This window comes from Periplaneta americana, chromosome 2 (assembly GCF_040183065.1).
Source record: "Periplaneta americana isolate PAMFEO1 chromosome 2, P.americana_PAMFEO1_priV1, whole genome shotgun sequence".
In the NCBI taxonomy this organism is placed as follows: domain Eukaryota; kingdom Metazoa; phylum Arthropoda; class Insecta; order Blattodea; family Blattidae; genus Periplaneta; species Periplaneta americana.
In genome coordinates, this window is record NC_091118.1 from 35,817,913 (window position 1) to 35,838,068 (window position 20,156).

General features: G+C 37.1%; 1 protein-coding gene across 2 annotated transcripts in view; it reads left to right on the forward strand.

Moving 5' to 3' along the window:
• Positions 1-20,156, forward strand: part of slgA (proline dehydrogenase slgA) — a 315,508-nt gene that overhangs the window by 276,169 nt on the left and 19,183 nt on the right. For both annotated transcript variants that reach the window (XM_069815407.1, XM_069815416.1), the window contains exons 5-10: positions 5,858-5,922; positions 7,459-7,640; positions 8,753-8,927; positions 12,671-12,781; positions 17,776-17,907; positions 17,981-18,180. In XM_069815407.1, the coding sequence (XP_069671508.1) occupies positions 5,858-5,922; positions 7,459-7,640; positions 8,753-8,927; positions 12,671-12,781; positions 17,776-17,907; positions 17,981-18,180 (865 nt within the window). The remainder of the gene's footprint in view (positions 1-5,857; positions 5,923-7,458; positions 7,641-8,752; positions 8,928-12,670; positions 12,782-17,775; positions 17,908-17,980; positions 18,181-20,156) is intronic.

The following is a 20,156-nucleotide window of genomic DNA, read 5'->3' on the forward strand; positions in this document are numbered from 1 at the left end:
ACAAAAAGTCATTAATGCTCTATAATCATCCCATTTGATGGTAGTTACTGCTTTGGTATTACATGTTGTCGTAGGTAGCCGAGCTCAAGACTTAGGCTAGATAACTAAATTAATAATTCTAGATACATTTCTTCTGTAATCTTTCAGTAACACAGTATAATTCGTAACATCTATGCTGAGAAATTATTTGTACAGTTTGAAGATCCATTCCACATGACACATTATTGTGCTCCGGACACTTGGCAACTTGTTCGTAAACATGTAGCACAGATGGAGCTCTGTAACTCATTCTGAAAGAACTGATGCATCTTAAACATAATTTCACTCATTTGTTGTGTAAAACCTAGTGTTTAGACATTTACGTTTTGTCCTCCATTTCCATACTACCCTAGTGGGCAACAAGAATACATATATAGAATAACGATCAGAAATCACAGCAGGGAAATATCAGGGAATTCTGAAAAATCCTGGAGTTTCATTTCTTATTCAGTCACTTTAGTCAAATAATAATAATAATAATAATAATAATAATAATAATAATAATAATAATAATAATTTAACCACTTAATTTGGTTGATAACAATACATACATACATTCATATTTAATTCTGTAACTTTAAGTAATGGAGGTAATTTTTGTTGTGTTTTAACCCAAAGGGTAGAAAATATGATAGACATGACCATACATAAAGACCTACCAATCAATATAATAAGTTTACACTATCCACTATCCAATGAGGACATTGATTTTGTAGGTACCAATAAATATGGCGGAGCACGCATTCATCAGCTTTGGTTTCAATAATTGTTTTAACAATCATATTACCATAGTCTTGTTTTATAGCTTGACTTCTTTCTTTGTAAGCTGTAATGTATTGTTTAAAAAAATTATTTAAATTGAATTGAACTTAACGAATGTTTTAGAATATGATCATCATTTAATGGTGCATATATTTTTTTATATTAAATTGAAAAAAAAAAAAAAAGTACATTTTTAGAAATTATTTAATTGATAGTTACTTTATTTCCAGCTGCAGTTTATAAATTGTAACATCAGCAAAAAAATTACTTTGTATCTGAAAATAGGCAAATGTATGGAATTTTATAAACAGATTTGGAATCAAACACAGGAATCAAACCAGAGTTATTTATCCATGCAGTATAAAATGCCAAGAAAAGGCCGATGCTCATTGGACAAGACAAACATATTGCCTTTGCCATTGCATGTTCGTCAGCCAGTGGAAGGCACCCACTTTCTTACAACACTCTAAATATAGTAGATTTATTAAATTTAAAATATGACTTTGTTGAAAATCCTGTGCCTAGTCTTCTATTATCGGTACTTCATTCTCAACTTTTGGAAACCTAGTCATCACGTAGAAAGAAGAGTGGAAACTAGTTTTCTAAGTTTCCCTGTAGGCAAATTCGAAATAGGTATGAAATAAGTGTGGCTCAATTGAGGAGGGTCAAGATAAGTGCTCAGCACTTCGAAAATCAAGTCAAGTTTCAGATCTAAAGAAAGATCATTAGAACTTCTAATGTGTATTGGAATGAGTGAGATAAAATTTAATGAACGTAAAACAGTGATGAGTGAAACATATAATTCTAAGAGAATCCATTGAGTCAGTCTAAAAGTTTCACTTTCGATATTGTAAGAAAAAAAATATTGCAGACGATTTGATACAACACAATGTTGGTGACAATTTGTTCCTTAGTAACAACCTTTCAATATATTTGCTTATAGAAATAGAAACTGAACTTGACTCCGTAATTCAGTGCTAAGATTTATGATAGGAAAGACTTTCCATGTTGATAATATTTTTGATTCCCATAATAGACGATGTGAGATGAATTTTGAACATTATCGGAACAAGTCTTATTGTTCTGAAGTTTTGCTGTGTGTTGTCACTTGCTCTTACACAGAGCTCTTGCTGTCTAAACATTTACAATTTTATTTGAGTATGACACAAGGTGTCTGAAATATCTGTCACATCATATTATTTAAAATCTGCACCTCTATAACTGCCATATTTGTTGAATTGTTTGAAAGAAAATTTTTGTGCCAAAATTGTAAAGCAAATCTTCGACCATTATAGTCAGTTTTCAAGTAAAAGAGAGAGAAATTCGTGTTTTGTTACAGTTTGGTTAATATCTGTATGTAATATAAAGTTATTAGTTACTAGTGATGAGAAACACATAAAGTAAAAAGTCTTGGTGTACTCTTAAAAAAAATATGCCCTAATACCGATATAAATATAGGAATTCAAGCTATAATATTGTTACTAAAAATTGATTAAATAAATTCTATAGAAAGGTTTTTATCATTTTTAATACTAAAGGAATTGTTTTGATACATCATTCATCCATATTTCTGAATGAATTTATACTACATACTGCAGTATTGCCGAATACATTTGTTTCATATAAAAATATTTTCATTATTCACAAGTTACATTCAATTTCTCAGTCTCTTCACAATTTAAAAAAATAGACTCTTATAGTAGTCATATTTTACATGAAAATTTGGAGAAATTAATACAAAATGATTATCTGTTTAATTTTATGGCAGTGTTTCTTAATCTTAAGTAATATATATAATCCTAAATTACTTCATGGGTCATCCTCGGTGTTTGGGCTTGTTGGCAGAAGTTTGCAGGTTCAAATCCAGCATGACTTCTTTTGGAAGGAAGGTAAACTCAGGAAGTCTCATGCTGTAACATGTAAGAGAATTGTTTTTCTGGGGGGTGGGGGGGGGGATGACCAGTCTTTTTCAGTGATGTGAAAATTCAACTCTGATAACCTTGGCTATCATCCTGCAATAAAGATAATGAATTTACTCTTACATGAGTCGTCCTTACCCATGAAAATAAATGCTTTACATTGCAATACTAGTGCAGAGCATAAAAGTTGTAAATCAGTTACTATACCTAGAGACATTGAGGGGAGGGAAGATGAAAAAACTATTTTATTGAAAGTATGTTCTCAGTAGCTCTGATTCTTGGGAGGTAAATGAAATTCTCTTTCATATCTCAAATTAGGAGCATCTTCGTGGATAGGGCAAAGAATCATTTGTTCTGTTTTAATTTCGAAGTTAAGAACACAAGAAGCATTTCACTTTTGTTTTCTCTTAAGAGGAGTCTATACTTCCATATCTTACAATGTTAAATTCCTCAATTTTGAGTACACTTTTCTCAGAAGTTATAAAAGATACAAATTTAGAAAAAAATAGGGCATATGTAACATACCTTTATGTATACAACCGGCTAAATAAATTTAAAATTCCACTGAGCGGTTGGCCAAAAATATCATTGATAACATTTTTTGCAAATCTAGTCTTTCAGGTAAAGCTCCCTGTAAAGCAGATTTGAATAATTTCAAGGGAAAAATTGTTCCGGGGCCGGGTATCGATCCCGGGACCTCTGGTTGAACGTACCAGCACTCTTACCAACTGAGATACCCAGGAACTCCACCCGACACTGTCTCAACTTTTCCCTTTATATCCACACAACTCGCGTGGGCTGACGAAATGCCAGAGACCCACATCGAGTGCACACAAACTCTGTGTGACTTGGAATTGTGGTTTCCTGTTAATGTACACAGTGACGTATATGGAAATTTCCCTTGAAATTATTCAAATCTGCTTTACAGGGAGCTTTACCTGAAAGACTAGATTTGCATAATATATGTATGTCACTGTGTACGTTAACAGAAAACCACAATTCCAAGTCACACAGAGTTTGTGTGCATTCGATGTGGGTCTCTGGCATTTCGTCAGCTCACACGAGCTGTGTGGATATAAAGGGAAAAGTTGAGACGGTGTCTGGTGGAGTTCCCGGGTAGCTCAGTTGGTAAGAGCGCTGGTACGTTCAACCAGAGGTCCCGGGATCGATACCCGGCCCCGGAACAATTTTTCCCTTGAAATTATTCAAAACATTTTTTACATTAAGAATGACTGCAAATTGTTTTTTATTTTTGCTGAAAATAGAAATAGACTTAATTTTTTTAACCTGCTGTGTAAAATGCCATCACATTGATATTATTATATTAATTTCAGCCTTCTGGATACAATACATTCTGAGAAAAGTGTACCAATGTCACAAAAATAAGGAAGTGCCGAAAAATGGTGTCAAAGTTTTCATATCTTGCAACGTTAAATTCCTCAATTTTGGGTGCAATTTTCTCAGAAGTGATAAAAGATACAAATGTAGAAAAAAAAATAGGGCATGTGTAATATACTTTTATGTGTACAACGAGCTGAATAAATTCAAAATTCCACCGAGCGGTTGGCAAAAAAAAAAAAAATCATTGATAACCTTTTTTGCATTAAGAATTACTAAAATATTTTTGCTGAAGATAGGACTAAAAGCTGACAATTAGAAGAAATAAAATCATATTATCATTTTACACATATTAAGCTACCAAAAAACGATCAAAACGAAATTTTTTTTTTTAAATTCGGTGTACAGAACTCCCCCTAATGGGTTCCAGTTAACAGAATACAGTCTTTCTAAGAAAGATAAGATGTTGTTATTAAGAAAAGTTCACAGTTCTGGAGTAGTGGTTGACATGATTGATTGTGAAGCTAGTGCGCCCAGGATCGTATTCTGGTTGGGACAAGCTTCCTGGTTGAGGTTTTTTCAGGGTTTTTCGTCAACCCATTAAGAGCAAATGCTGGATAACCTTCGGCATCATACCTGATATTATTTTTCCATTATTATCACCTTCATCTTCATCCATCCTGCCTACTTTCATACTCATGTCATTGAAGTCGTGCAGGGTTAACAGGGTTAACAGAATCCGACCTAATAGGTGCTGCAACATCAGAACTGGATTCTTCATTACATTCTCCAAAAAGTAGGCAGAAGCGCAAATGTTTACATGTCAATATGCGGTGCCACTAGAATGAAAAAAAAAATGTATATATATTAAGAAAAGGTTGTAACCCTCTTCCTTCTTACAGTGATAACTATATATGCCATTTCTTAAACCTTTTCAGGGCAATGAACAATTTGACATAGCACAGACAGTAACATTTTTGCTTTCTTAGCTGAGGCTGTGATCGATCATGGGTTCAAATCCCACTTCAGCTGATTACCTGGTTGGTTATTTTTTTCCCAGGTTTTTCCTGATTACAAGCGAATGTCAGGTAGTTCCACGACAAATCTTCAGAAACATCTCGCCAAATACCATCGTGCTATCACCAATTCCATGGACGTTGTATAATTCTCTTATTTTATTTTGTAATAAACTATTAAAAAATCTCTTCTGGTTTCAAATTAAATGGCAATGAAGAAATTAATTGCTGTAGATATAAGATATTTAGTGTCGGTGACTTTTATTTAATTGCTAGCTTCATTTATTTTATTTTAATAATTTATATACGTTAATTTAAAAGCAAAGTTGTGGAAAATTTCAAATTGTTTTATGTAATAAAAAATATTTGTTGAATTTATCTATACTTGCAGTGCAACAAGAAAATTTGTGCAATATTCTTTTATGCATATACTTTTCTGCAAATATAAATAAATGTGTGTATCACATCCTAAAATTATAATTAATTATAATTTGAGAAGAAAATTATTTAATTTATAGTGATATAACTTGTTGCAAGCTATTTTGAGAGAGAGAGCAACTGAATTGTGTGAACCAGTACGTGTGTTGGCAGTTATAGAGGTACTGCATGATCAGGCTGGGGGTAGGTAGCCCCTGTGAGGAGTCACTAATGTCCATCCCTACTGATGTTTTTTTAAAGTAGTGATTTGTCCCCGCGCACCATAACTGACGCTGTATTTATTATATATAATAAAATGGACACTAACTTGATACAGTTATTTGAACAGGTGTTTTCGTATTGCAGGTGCCACATTTGGGACAGGGATTTGTGCCGTCAAACTGACAGCACTTGGACGCCCGCAGTTGCTGGTAAGTGACTTCGTGCAGTTGGCAGTAGCTACAGTCTTCACTGTTAGGTTAAGACTTTCAAGAGAAATAAAAGTCTTCAGCGTGGCTTTCTTTTTTCTCTCTTTTCAACAGAAAGGTAAGTTAGCGATGCAATACTAAATACGAGGTCCGTGAAATTCGCGAGACAAGATAACTCAGATGTTTCTCATTTTGCTAATTCTTTACACCATTACTTTATACTTCTTCCCATAAATTAAAAAAATAGGCTGACCAGATTTTTTATGGTCCAACAGGGGACATTGGCAATTTCAAGAAAACCCACAAACACTTATCTAGTCACTATGCTTTGAAATGTTGTAGAAATGACATGTAACAGTAGATACAATTATAGAACTTTGCACACTAAATTTGTAGAGTATCTGAACTTTCTGAATTAAATGAATAAATACACATAACTTCTATGTAATTATGGCCACTAAGAATTCAATTTCAGTACTGATGCATGTATCGAAGTCTTTCACATAATATTATACACACTGAATTCTAACACACACATTTTACAAGTACTGGTCTGAAGAATATATCTTTTTAAGGATCTGTTCATTCTCATACAGCTTCACACTAAGTTCTTCACATGAGGCATGAGAGTTTGTTTTCACTTGTAACAAAGCTGTTTCACTTTTCAATCCTGACTTTTCATCAGTCGAGATAGAGTTCATTGTGGAGAAAAGTCTTTCAACTGACATATTACTGACTGAAAGACACATGATTAATAACACTATTTTGAGAAAATTTTGAAATGGAATAGAATTTTTTTTGAAATGTTGAAAAACATCACACCAATTTTCACTTGTTGGTTTGTTACAAAACTTTTCATTTTTTGAACTACTTAAAATGGATGCTGCGGCAGTTCTAACGCTTCCGCGCAATGCGAATGAAGACAAAGATGGTATATCGTATATTCTTCTCAAAGAATGAAGAATATCTTACACTGTGCTTGCTGGTTCTTCTATCTCATACTGAGAACCGTTCAGAAATGTGCATGAATCACAGCAGTTTCATCACGATACTTGAATATTCAAGTGTAAAATGCCATTGAAACAAAATCAAAATTTCTGGGGACAAAATTAATTTCCGGGGACAAAAAAGGGGACATTTGCTCCCCGAGGACAGCAGCTCAAAACCATGGACTGTCCCCGGAAATTGGGGACGTCTGGACAGCCTACCAAAAAACACACTTCTGAATCGCAAAATAACCAGAATTGGTAGTAACTAAAAAAAAAAATCAATTTAGCAACACTTGTTTAATTCGTGAAATGTTAACATAAAAGCATTACCGTCATATAAGCCGACAGAACATTACTACCTGTGACTGGTCTGCATAGGAACTCTCTGTATACTTGCTGCTCTTGAAGCTGTAAGCAAGAAGCAGTGAAAGCAACACTTTGGTTAGATGGAATATTTTTCGGAAAAATATTGTGGAAAGTATTCGTTCTGACATCACTATTTCGCCTCTATTGCCACATACTATAGGGTTGCCTTTGTGTTTTGTTACAGCTGCAACTGTCTGAGGTGATCATGCGCACACGCAAGTACATGACAGAAGTGTTGGGAGGAGAGGGCAACGTTCTCACGCATCATGTGCATGTGGAGGATTTGGAAAAGAAGTTCTTGCAGGCAGGCCTTGAGGAGGAGACTGTGAAGAAATTCCTCAAGCAGCTAACTTACGACAAAGAGGGGTGAGTGACCTACTGTGCATTGCTGTAGAGAAGAGCTTTGTAGGGTCTCTGATTTAATGAGTTATCTTCATTGGTCTTCCAGTTGTAGTTCAGGATAAACCTTAATATCCTCACCTCTTCGCCTTTCCTGAAAGCAGCTTTAACACATGACAAACATGAGATTTTACAGGGTTGCTGCATCTTTAGCTAAATACATTGTTAATACGTTATGACCCAGTCTGCCGAGTTAGCTGTATGGTAGCATGTCTGCCTCCAGACTAGCCAGCCCAGGTTAGAGTCCAGGCAGATCAATACTTTCATGTAAAATTTCTACTCTCTGGATTAAGAGAGGTGGCAGTGCACAACTTCTAATCACTGGATTGTGCACCAGTATCAGATATGTACATTTTGGCGTTACTCCTGCTTGCCTTCCCTCTCTTCAAAACCAATAAGCAGCATCACTCCCTCTTGGAGGGGAGGCAGTAATATTTGTTGCTGCAAGTACCTACACCAACATCTATAAAGATAGATTTTGCTACAGAAATTACTTTTCCCAATGAAGACTTCAGTCTTATCGACTGAAATCTCCATCGCATATTCATCAGAAGTCATTTGCATTTGAAAAACTGAGTATTGGAGTTCATCTCCAGAGTCTGCTAGTAATACTACATCTGCCACCAATAATATATCTAATTTCAGATTCCTATTTATCCTCAAATAACCATGCATTTATCTTTATACCTAAGGAAATAATCCTGATACTTACTTCTCTTAGAGAATGCATCAAACTCCGGACCATATTCTGCACCTAAGCACGCGCTTCTGCTCTTTCGGGCTGCAATGCCTAATGTAGTGTAAACCTAGTATATTATATAAGTAAATTTGAACTTGAATTTGAATTTGAATTTGAAAAAAAAACAATGCGACCAAAAGGATTAGATTAATGAAAAAAAATTCTTGAACTCTTCGAGAATCGAACCCGCGTTCTTCCGACTTGCTGTGCAACAACTTAACCGAGACTGTACCATGTGCCATCAAGAAATAAGATTGATAATGAAATTATGTCATTATTTGAGAAGCACAGATTTGTTAATAAGTAAATACAGTTGTTAATTATTGTTGTTTGTGTGCAGAGTTATTCACTTGTTCCCCTGGAGTGGCATTGTGGACGAGAACCAGCAGCTGAGTGACACATTCCGTGTGCCAGATCTCAAGACAGGCCGCATGGTGCGTCTCATCACACAGCTCACACCCAAAGAGGAAGAGATGTTCCGCAACATGGTTCGCCGTATGAACTCCCTCTGCAAGGTGAGAGGCTGATTTATTACTGGAAGTGAGAAAAAAAGGTTTTACTTATTCATTCACTAGCTGAAAGTATTGACAGTTCTTGTGATGTTTTCATGTGCTGAAGAACATAGTGAGGCACAATGATGACATGTATTAAACTTGGTCAAAAACGTAGTAACCATAGATTATGAAACCACAGTTAAAAAGTAACTGTGGTTAAGTGGTTAAAATGTAATTTTTATGGATGCACCATTTATAGTCACTGGTTATTTATACTAGGGTTGCCATACATCTGGGTTTTCCCGGACATGCCCTCTTTTTTAGGGTTAAATTTTGCGTCTGGGTGGGTTTATAGATTTTGGCTAATTGTCCAGGTTTTTAGGTTAAATTTAAAATACGATGTTACTAGTGAAGGAAATTGCCTCAAACGTTTAAAACAGTTACTTTGTTGTAACTGGGAACCTTCTAATCATTACAGTTAAGTAACGCTTTAGTCCACCCCACTTTAAATGCTCTCGTGAACTTCCCTTTCTGTACTCTTGTACTCTTTGACCCATGATATTATCGATGTTTTATTTTTGTAATGTTTCGAAGCCTGTGCCTTGTGTTCAAAGCTGTTGCCACTAGATGACAATGCTATGTGTCGTCTTCTGGTTACTATTGCTTATCGGCTGCCGACTTTTATAACGGTTTCATGTTGTGCTGTGCATGCTTGTAGTTTGTACGTGAAGTAATGCCAAAAAGAAAGTGTAAATTTTCTACTGAGTTACAGAAGTAGTATCTTTGTTTTCGAAGAGGTAGAGATGATTTCGAAGGTGAATACATGGTATGTAAAGCCAGTACATTTGTGTCAGTTCGAATAAAGGAGGACTTGATTTGCAAGCTCATCTGGATTGTGAAAAAACGCCAAAGAGCAGTTCGAGAAGAAAGTTCTACAAAATTAACAGACTTCTTTGTAAAACCTGGCAGCAAATTGGAAAATGAAGTAACTATAGCAGAAAGAACTTTTGCATTCCACACTGTTATACACCACACAACGTGATGGTGTGCACATCTGGCCTACTGAAGACTACGTTCCCAGATTAGGATATTTCGAAGAAGTTTTACTGTGGAAAAATGTTGTTGTTGTTTTCTAATGCCAGCCGTTTGACAATAAAGTCATTTGACCTCTAGCACTCCAATATTTTTCTATTATCATGGCCAGCCACTGAAGCATAGATTTTGAGGTGAAAATGGTAAGTTGTAGCTGATTTAAGTGAACACCATATTTTAACATTTTGGTGGCTACTTCATTCACACACAACCCCCAGCATGTCCGGAGGACCACACCTGCTGTTGGTCAACGGGTCCATTGGACCTAGCTGGGAGATCTTGTTGATCACCAGCTTTCCCTCCTTAAGCCACTGGAGGACGATTTTAGTGCCATAGCAGGTCAGCACCAGGAACAGAAAAGTAGAAAGAGGAGGAAGGAAAGGGAAATGAACCCCTAGGCCTCGAATGCTCTAATGCTGCTCTAATGCTCTGTGGAAAAATAGTCATGGGTATAAAGATTAAATTATAACCAATTCACTTGTTTGTATTATTATTATTCTGTTATTTAAAGTTAAGAAAATTACTACTAGCAATATTTCTCAGCTTCAATGGTCTACATACTACACGTACTGTATATCAGTATTGTACATGATTTATGATAGCGATCTGTTCGAAAGTAGGTGTCGATAAAGTGTCCTCTTTTTTGCTTATCAAAATATGGCAACCCTAACTTATACATCCATCCCTCCATTCAATGGCACTACAGCTCAATTTCGAGCCTTGGCTTCCTGTAGCTTTTACCTCCAACTCATTCTGTCTTGTGTGGCAACTTTTAGTTGTGACACTGGAGTGAGCTTGCAGCTTCTTCTTCCCATCTTTTCCTGGGTCTTCCGACAGATTTTCTGTGAAATTGGCTTGTAAGGCCTTTTTTCATATCCGGTCTGGAGGAAGTCTCTGTATATGGCCCACCCATTCTAGTCTCTCTAAAACAATGAAGGTGACGAGGTCTGGATCTCTGTATTTATCATAGAGTTCTTGGTTAAATCTGATTCTCCACAGACCATTTATAGTAACAGGGCCATATATCTTCCTAAGCACCTCTCGTTAAAAATTATTCGAGGCTTCCTCAGATTTTTTTGTGAGGTTCTATGTTTCACACCCATATGTAGTTACTGTTCTCATGAGAACTTTACCGAACCTTATTTTTGTTGCTGAATGTATATCTTTATTTTTTGTAGCGAATAGTAGGCATTATTAGCAAGTTTCAGTTGCCTTTGTATCTCAATATATTGGGTATTACCATTAGTGATATACGTACAGTACCCAGATATTTGAAGCTGTTCACAAAGTGAGTTTCTTGTTGTTGAATGTCTGTTTCTGGCTCTATAATTGGTCTGGAAGATGTTTGGGTCATTGCTCGAGTTTTATTGACATTAATTTGGTGCATTTTTTAATACCTTGTAAACTTTTAAAATGTTCCTGCTATTTCTACTTAATAAGCAGGCATCATCTGCATATCTAATTATCTACATTGACTTGTATTCTAAGGTGCGTTTTGTATTAATAGGTAATTTCCTGACAGCATATTCTAGGACTAGATTAAACAGGCAAGGGACCAGTCCATCACCCTGTTGTATTTTAAAAGGTTCTGTTAACTGTGTTTGAACCTTAACTTGTGCTACTGATTCTGTCATCATGGCTTTTACTAACCTAGTTTGGAATGCCAAATTCTTGCATGACTTTATAAATTTTTACTTACACATAGTTAGCTGATATCTCATTTAACCAGGATGTGATCATACAATGTAGAAAAGCATCCATATCCCTGGAAAAATGCGAAGATAAGTCAACATTTAAAAACTATTGCTCTTGCTCCATTCTACAGTACATAAATGTATGCTATATTTTCGTGTTGCATTTGTTTTCAAGTAATACTCGAAAAGAAAAACAATTCTGAATCATTACATGAGTATGTTTTGACTAGATTATAAATAGCAAAGTATTTACAGAGCGTTTTAAGGGAATTAAGAAATCTATTTATTATTTTATGATGGATTTTTTTAAAATCTCAGTATAAAAATGAACTTCATGGCCAATGGTATTCAGTGCCTTCCACAGCATTGACAAAAATGTGTAGAAGCCTTGTGGGTCTATTTTGAAGGATGTTAGCTGTGTGTAATGTATTACGTTTGTTTTGTGTATAATAAAGCAATGCCCTGCCTGTTGGCTCCTGTGCCGGGGCCCCATTAAGTGCTGGCGTTGGCAAGCACATTCCATTAACCTTCAAATGTGTATAGTGGATTTCCAATGCTGCAGCTTCATCGGCTTATATAACACAGTTGCCATGACTTACGAAACAATTCTCATATCTGACTTGGTTTGGTGGCTGTTTAGCCATCACAACGAAAAGTAGAAATCATTATCATCATCTTCCTAACCAATAACAGTCCTAAAAAAACTGTTCTGGTCTACAAAATTTTCCTTCCATCTCTTCACAGGCAGAGCTAGTGGTCTTTCTCCTGCTGGTCTGTAAAGTAGAAATAATTTTGCACATAATTAATTTCTGCGAAATTTAGGGACCAGGATACATTCTGGGCAGCCCATTTCATTTACTTCATCTTGTGCAATAAACAATTGTTGGAGTTGTTTTCAAGTGTTGTGTTTTCGATTTCAAGTATGAGCCTATAGTTAATGATAAGAATATTTAAACAGTTTAGTTGTCTTGTTGACAGACTGCAGATGAACTGGATGTGCGTGTCATGGTTGATGCAGAGCAAACATACTTCCAACCAGCCATCTCCAGGATAACCCTCGAGATGATGAGGAAATACAACAAAGATAAGGTGAGACATTTACTGTGAAATATTTGAATGTAAATCAGTTCATTTCTTGATTGTGATTCGCGTTGTAACACCTCTAATAACAAAATATTCAATATTCTAATAACAAAAACTTCAGAAACTTTAGTGTTAAGATGTTGTTGTGTTGTTTTCTAATGCCAGGCGTTTGACAGTAAAGTCATTTGACCTCTTGCACTCCAATATTTTTCAAAGATATTATCATGGTCAGCCACTGAAGCACAGATTTTGAGGTGTTCCGAATCCATTTCTGGGTTTGAGTTGCACAATGGGCAGTTAGGGGACTGATATATTCCAATTCTATGCAGGTGTTTGGCGAAACAATCATGGCCTGTTGCCAATCTAAATGCAGCTACAGACGATTTTCGTGGTAAATCGGGAATTAACTGTGGATTTTGATGCAGAGAGTTCCATTTTTTCCCGTGGGATTGTGTTATCAAATTTTGTTTGTTGAAGTCTAAGTATGTAGATTTAATAAATCTTTTCACAGAGTAATACGTAGATTTAGTAACAGGTCTGTAAGTAGCAGTGCTGCCCTTCTTTGCTAAAGCATCCGCATTCTCGTTTCCCAGGATCCCACAATGGGAATGATATGGAAAGGGCAATCAATAACTTTCCAGACTGCCTTAAATGTAGGGAAAACACAGGACATAGGAAACGGTGAAGTTATCTAGACCAGGGAAACGCCTGAAATGAATGAATAACGCTCTGAATTTCCACATCATTGATAGCCTCCATTTCTTCTCGTATATAGTCTTTTAGTTCATCTGTATTTCTATAGAATGAGGATTTTTCCTATAGACCCTACCTTTTAGTGTTCTCCATAAATAAAAATCACAGGGTGTTAGATCTGGGTTTCGTGAAGCCACAAATTATTACTTATTAGCCTTGTACCAAAAACACTCCGTAATTTCCTCATTAACAAGGCAGCTGTATGGCCAGAATCTTGTTGGAAATAGACTGACAATCGTTCTGCATACATAAGTTCACAAAGGAAGGGGTCGATAATTAACTGGACATACCTTTCACTGTTAATTGTATCCTTTACAGGAAAAAAAAAAACAATAATGTGATGTCCATTAATTGCACACACGTTCACAAAACGAGAATTTGTTGGTAGACATTACCTAAATAATAATAATCACTAAACTTTATACACTAACTTTGTACACTTGAAGATTGAAGACTTCTGTAACACGACTTGTGACTACAGTGAATGCCATATGGTGACTGAGGATCTATATGCCACACCTCTAACAGCCTGCACATGGCAGATTGCTCAGGGAGCAGACAGTCAGTAACCTGCTGTTTTTTTTGCCTCACGTCATAATGTCTGTATTTATGTTCATTATTGGTGAAAATATATCCTTCTGAAATCGTCCAATAATTTGTAACCACGATGTATTCTCTGTCGTTAGTGGCCTCTTGATGTTAGAATTTTTTCTTGTCTCCTATGGGAAGGGTATATGGTGCAAGGTAGTGGGGTTGCCTTTGTGTTGTGTAAGTGTTTACAGTACGATGATAACTAAGCTGAGACTCTATGTGGCAACGCCATTTTCACTTGCCTTCTGGTCCAGAAAGTGAGTACGAATCCTTTTCCTGTGGTTGGATAGCAGGTGGAAGGGAATTTAAAAAAAACAAATATTACAGAGATGTCGGTAGTCTGTTCTTTCTTTGCAATAGCAGTAGAGTTGCCACTGACTCCCTATATTCTCATTTTACACCACTTTATATGATGAATAAGAAGCATAATTAATGGGGATAATAACGAACTTAAAAGGCTTTCAGTTTCTATCAGAAGGACATCTTTTATCAAAGTAGTTCTGAATGAAAATGTTTTTGCTGAGAGTAGATCATTATTAGTGCATTCAAGACAGTAGAGCCTGGAAGTTTTCTTCTCTGCAGGAACAAAATACTTCGTTGATACCCATGATGTTTTAATTTTATGGAGATTTGGTCCTAAAATACAATATGAATATCCTATAAATTGAACCTATCTTTCTGAAAATTGTACCAGACACTTGTAATTTTATTAATATATTAAGTCCTAAATTACAACTTTATGTAGATCATTCATTATGTCTTGAAACCCATCTACATGTGAGGGGAAGTAGAAAGTGGACTGAGAAGCTTTCCTCCCTTGCTATGCTTCCACTTGCAGCTAGCTAGCTAGCTCGCTCGCATACCCCCACCATAAGGTTCTTAAAAGGCACACACTTGCACTTGGTTTCATGAGATAATGAATGACCTATACCATAATTATTACTCATGTTATTGAGATTTTAGTATTTATAACAGTAGTGGATTAAAATGCTTCAAACATTTTGGTTTTAAACACTCAAATTATTACAGAAGGTACCATACTAATATGTGTATAGAACATATGAAGAGTTCGCGGGAAAAACGATGAATGTCACAATTCTGTTAAGGTTGATGTCATATCTAATTCAATGGATCACTACGAAATTTAATGTTGTTCTTATGGAAAATGGTAAAAATTAGAATTATCACCGTGAATACAGTAATCCTTTCCTTTCCTAGAGGTGCTAATGTAGAAACTGATCTTGCTGCAATCTGTTGGACGGTGGGGAACTTATTACATCTAGCAGTGCACCAAGTAGCGAAAACAAAAACTAATTACTCCATGCATTTAGCAGCACACCTGGTGACGAAAATTTTAAACTATGCAGAAAATATTCCTTCCCTCCCACTCTCATTGATATTCACAACTAACCCAATTTAAAATAAAACATTTACATTTTTATTTCTCACATCATCTTCCACTGAAAATTCTTACCGGAGCCAACAGGAAGATAAAAGCGATGATATATTTTACACTACCCAATTAAAGTATAACCAAACAGAGACAGAAAATAAAGCAAAGGTTTGATAATTGGGATTGTATTCTTTGAATATTTAGTGTACAGCGCAATGGAAAAGTCTGCAAAAACTACTTAGATAGTTCAATTTATTATATTGCTACTACTTAGAATACATTCAACAACACTATTTTTATAACATCCATAAACATCACAGTTTGACACACTGCTTATACACACACTTAGTATCACTTTATGTCCACTCATTAGCAAATTTCTGGCTGCCATCTTGTCTTCTCGAGCATCATCTGTTCGTCTTGAACGAATGGATAAATAGAGAATTCTGGGTAATCTACCCAACACGTAGTTCTAATATTCACTCATGACGTGCTGATCATCTTATTTGAACCCTCTTCTGTCAGATGGTGCTGACCACAGTTTCGCATCCTATTATATATTCATCCATAGTAACACTATGAAGGGGTGTATTTATGCCATAGGCCAGGTGTCATCAGCACAGTGCACTCTCGGGCTAGCGTCTCTTACCCACAGATAAGAGACTGCACTATGTTGCATCCATGGGTGCTGACGAGTATGTTCTCTCCCTCTTCCTGCTGCACGACGAGGCATATTACGATGCATTGCTTACCCATTACCCATTTCAACTACCATAGGCTATGGAAAATGACAGGAAAATATGGCCTACAGGTAGTGTTTTAAATAATAAACATATCCTATATACTTAAAAATTGTGGCGATTTTATGTCATTTAATGATTGCTCCAAAGTACTGCTTCTCAAATTTTTAAATTTTGTAGCTATATTTATTGTTGTTTAGTTAGCTGTCCGAAGACAGGACTGAATCTCACAAGTAATACCAATAAGGCACCACTTATGAGGCAAGTAGGCCAGGAGTTAATGAGGTAGGGTGACCTTACCCCTCTGTTGCATACATCGTCGATTAGCTACATATTACACTAACCAGACTGCAGATGCTTACAGCTTGCTCTGACTCATATTGTCAAGTGAGATGTACTGCCTGATAATAGATGTACATATCAGGCAGAACCTCAATCAGATGTTATATTTATTAACTACGCAATTTTTGGATTACATCTATCATCCTCAACCACATATCTATTTTCAGATTGTCAAAATATTCTGTTACATAAAATAATATTTTCCTAAACATTCAATCAGTGGCATAGCATGAAATTTTGAGCAGGGGAAGCTAACTCAAGTTGTCTTTCATGCAATATGAGAAAACATATTACAAAAATACAGTCTTAAAATAAATTGTAGTCAATGTCAAGTCAGCAGTCGAAGATTGGTTGGAACCTCGTAAGTAAAACCAATAAGGCATCACCTCAAATGGTACGTAGCAAAATATGATTTCATGGTTTACACATATCTCTTAACAAATAGACACGTAAACGTATAACATTAGCTTACTCCCTGTCATACTTAGAGAAATCACAATATTAACGGTCAGTAGATACAGTATTAGTATCATTACGTAAGTATGCGTCTGTCTTTTGGTTGTGTCCTTCATTGACAGCAAAGGAGTCGGTCATTTGTTTTTTAAATCACACTTTTGTTCGTAAGTCAATCTTGATAATACAATTGTCCTAAAAAAAATTCAAGTAAATTAGTGTCAGGAACTGTTATTTCGCTCATTATTTATTATATCAGCCACAATGCACACTAACACTTCAACTGAACACAACTGACGAAAAGGGATAACTCGGAAACTACTTATTTTAAATGTTAAAGCTAGCTTCTTGCGGGCCTTGCGACTAGGGTAGTTTAGTTAGAAAGGGGTGGAAAATCTGCGGGGTGGATTACACAGAAGAAACCAGTCTGCTTGGAAGCTGGTGTGTGCAGGCTTCTTGTTTACTGCTGCATCACAAATCATCCTGCGCTGCCGCATCACAATATTTAACGCGTAAATATAAATTCTATTAAAATTAATAAATAATTTTGTCCATAAACTGGAGGTTTATTATGAAATTATTATTAACTGGGGAAGCTAAGCTTTTTAGCTTACATTGACGCTATGCCACTGCATTCAATGTCCATTGATTACAATGAAATTAGTTACTAACAAGAATAAAGGAGCATAAAACATTCACATAATGTTAACTCATACTTGTGTGTGCAGGCTGTGGTGTTCAACACATACCAGTGCTACTTGAAGAACACTTACGAAGAAGCTACGAATGACTTGGAGCAGGCAAAGCGACAGAACTTCTACTTTGGAGCCAAGCTTGTGCGCGGAGCTTATCTGGAACAGGTGAGAAGAGACGAGGTTGGCAGGACTGGACTGGCATGCTGTTACAGGAGTAATGTGTGATATCTGTGTGCAGGAGCGAGCTCGTGCGGCAGCACTGGGCTACACCGACCCCACAAACGCCTCATTCGAGGCCACGACTGAGATGTACCACCGTACACTGACTGAGTGTCTGCGTCGCATCAAGGACTTGAAAGACCGAAGCGAAGACGCGAGGAAAATTGCCATCATGGTAGCTAGTCACAACGAAGACACTGTCCGATTTGCTATTGAAAAGTGAGTGACTCACACTTATGCAATAGAGGCTCCATTATCTGACTTAACCTACTTTTTATTTCTTTCTTTTGCTCAACTCTTCTTTCTATTTCTTCCTTTCTCTCCTCTCTCTCTTCTATTCTCCCTCTTCTTTCTTTTCTGTCTTTTTCACAGTGTTCTGTCACTTTGTTGTTGTTGTTCTGTAATGGCCGCAATTTGGGATTATTTAACCCATTTTGCTTCCTTGTTCAGTGCAGTGCATGTGAGTAGGTGTTCTCTTCCCATAGATGAACCTGCTAAGTTGCGTAAGGGGCATTCTTCAGTATTCAGGATTCCAATTTTGCAGAGATGTGCTGCAAGACAGTCATGACCGATGTTCAATCTGAAGGCGACAACAGCGACAACAGCTTCTTGTCTTGGTTTTAAGCTATATGTTTTCCAAAGTTTGTCGATATCTGCCCATTTTTTCCCTTGTGATTGTTGATCAATTTTATCAATTACTTTTTCCTCACCTTTTTCGTCCCTCCCCTCTACTCATCTTCTCTCCCTCCCCATCCCTCTCCTCTTCTCTCGTCTTGTCTCATCTCCTCTTCCCTTCCTCATCTCCCGTCTTGTCCAGTCTCCATCCTCTCCTCTCCTGTTTCCTTTCTCCTCTCTTCTCCTGTTCCCTCTCTCCTTTCTCCTCTCCTCTCCTGTTTCCTCTCTCTCCTTTCTCTCCTCTCCTGTTTCTCTCATTTCTCCTCTCCTCTCCTCCCCTCTCCTGTTTCCCCTCTCCTTTCTCCTCTCCTCTCCTATTTCCCCTCTCCTTTCTCCTCTCCTCTCCTGTTTCCTCTCTCCTTTCTCCCCTCCTCTCCTGTTTCCTCTCCCCTTTCTCCTCTTCTCTCCTGTTTCCCCTCTCCTTTCTCCTCTTCTCTCCTGTTTCCCCTCTCCTTTCTCCTCTCCTCTCCTATTTCCCCTCTCCTTTCTCCTCTCATCTCCTATTTTTCCCTCTCCTGTTTCCTCTCTCCTTTCTCCTCTCCTCTCCTGTTTCCTCTCTCCTTTCTACTCTCCTCTCCTATTTCCCCTCTCCTTTCTCCTCTCCTCTCCTATTTCCCCTCTCCTTTCTCCTCTCCTCTCCTGTTTCCTCTCTCTCCTTTCTCCTCTCCTCTCCTGTTTCCTCTCTCTCCTTTCTCCTCTCCTCTCCTGTATCCTCTCTCTCCTTTCTCCTCTCCTCTCCTGTATCCTCTCTCTCCTTTCTCCTCTCCTCTCCTGTTTCCTCTCTCTCCTTTCTCCTCTCCTCTCCCCTCCTCTCCTGTTTCCTCTCTCCTCTCCTCTCCTTTCTCCTCTCCTCTCCTGTTTCCTCTCTCCTTTCTCCCCTCCTCTCCTGTTTCCTCTCCCCTTTCTCCTCTTCTCTCCTGTTTCCCCTCTCCTTTCTCCTCTTCTCTCCTGTTTCCCCTCTCCTTTCTCCTCTCCAACGGCTCAATGACCACTTTACGAAAACTCACACTACAACCCTTAGCCCCATTGACAAACAACAGACAATCGATGAACTCTTAAACCTACGGACCAACCCCTCAAGGGAAAAATTTCACTTTTGGTATATTACGCAATCTGACGTAAAGAAAGCCCTGAAACGAATCACAACTAAAGCAGAAGGACCAGACCACGTCAATATTTCGTTATTAAACAAAATCATAGACGTAATACTACCGACTGTGACCCACATTTTCAATGCCTCAATTATGACTTGGACTTACCCACAGCAATGGAAACTCGCTTTTGTCCACCCAATTCCCAAGACCAAAACACCGACATCTTATAACGACTACAGACCTATCAGCATCCTACCTGCCCTATCTAAAGCATTGGAGCGCATTGTACACAAGCAACTGACAGAATACTTAAACAAATACAAACTTCTCGACTCTTATCAATCAGGTTTCAGAGCCGGACATAACACAAGTACAGCATTACTTAAAATCACGGAAGACCTACGCGAGGCCCGGGACGAACGTAAA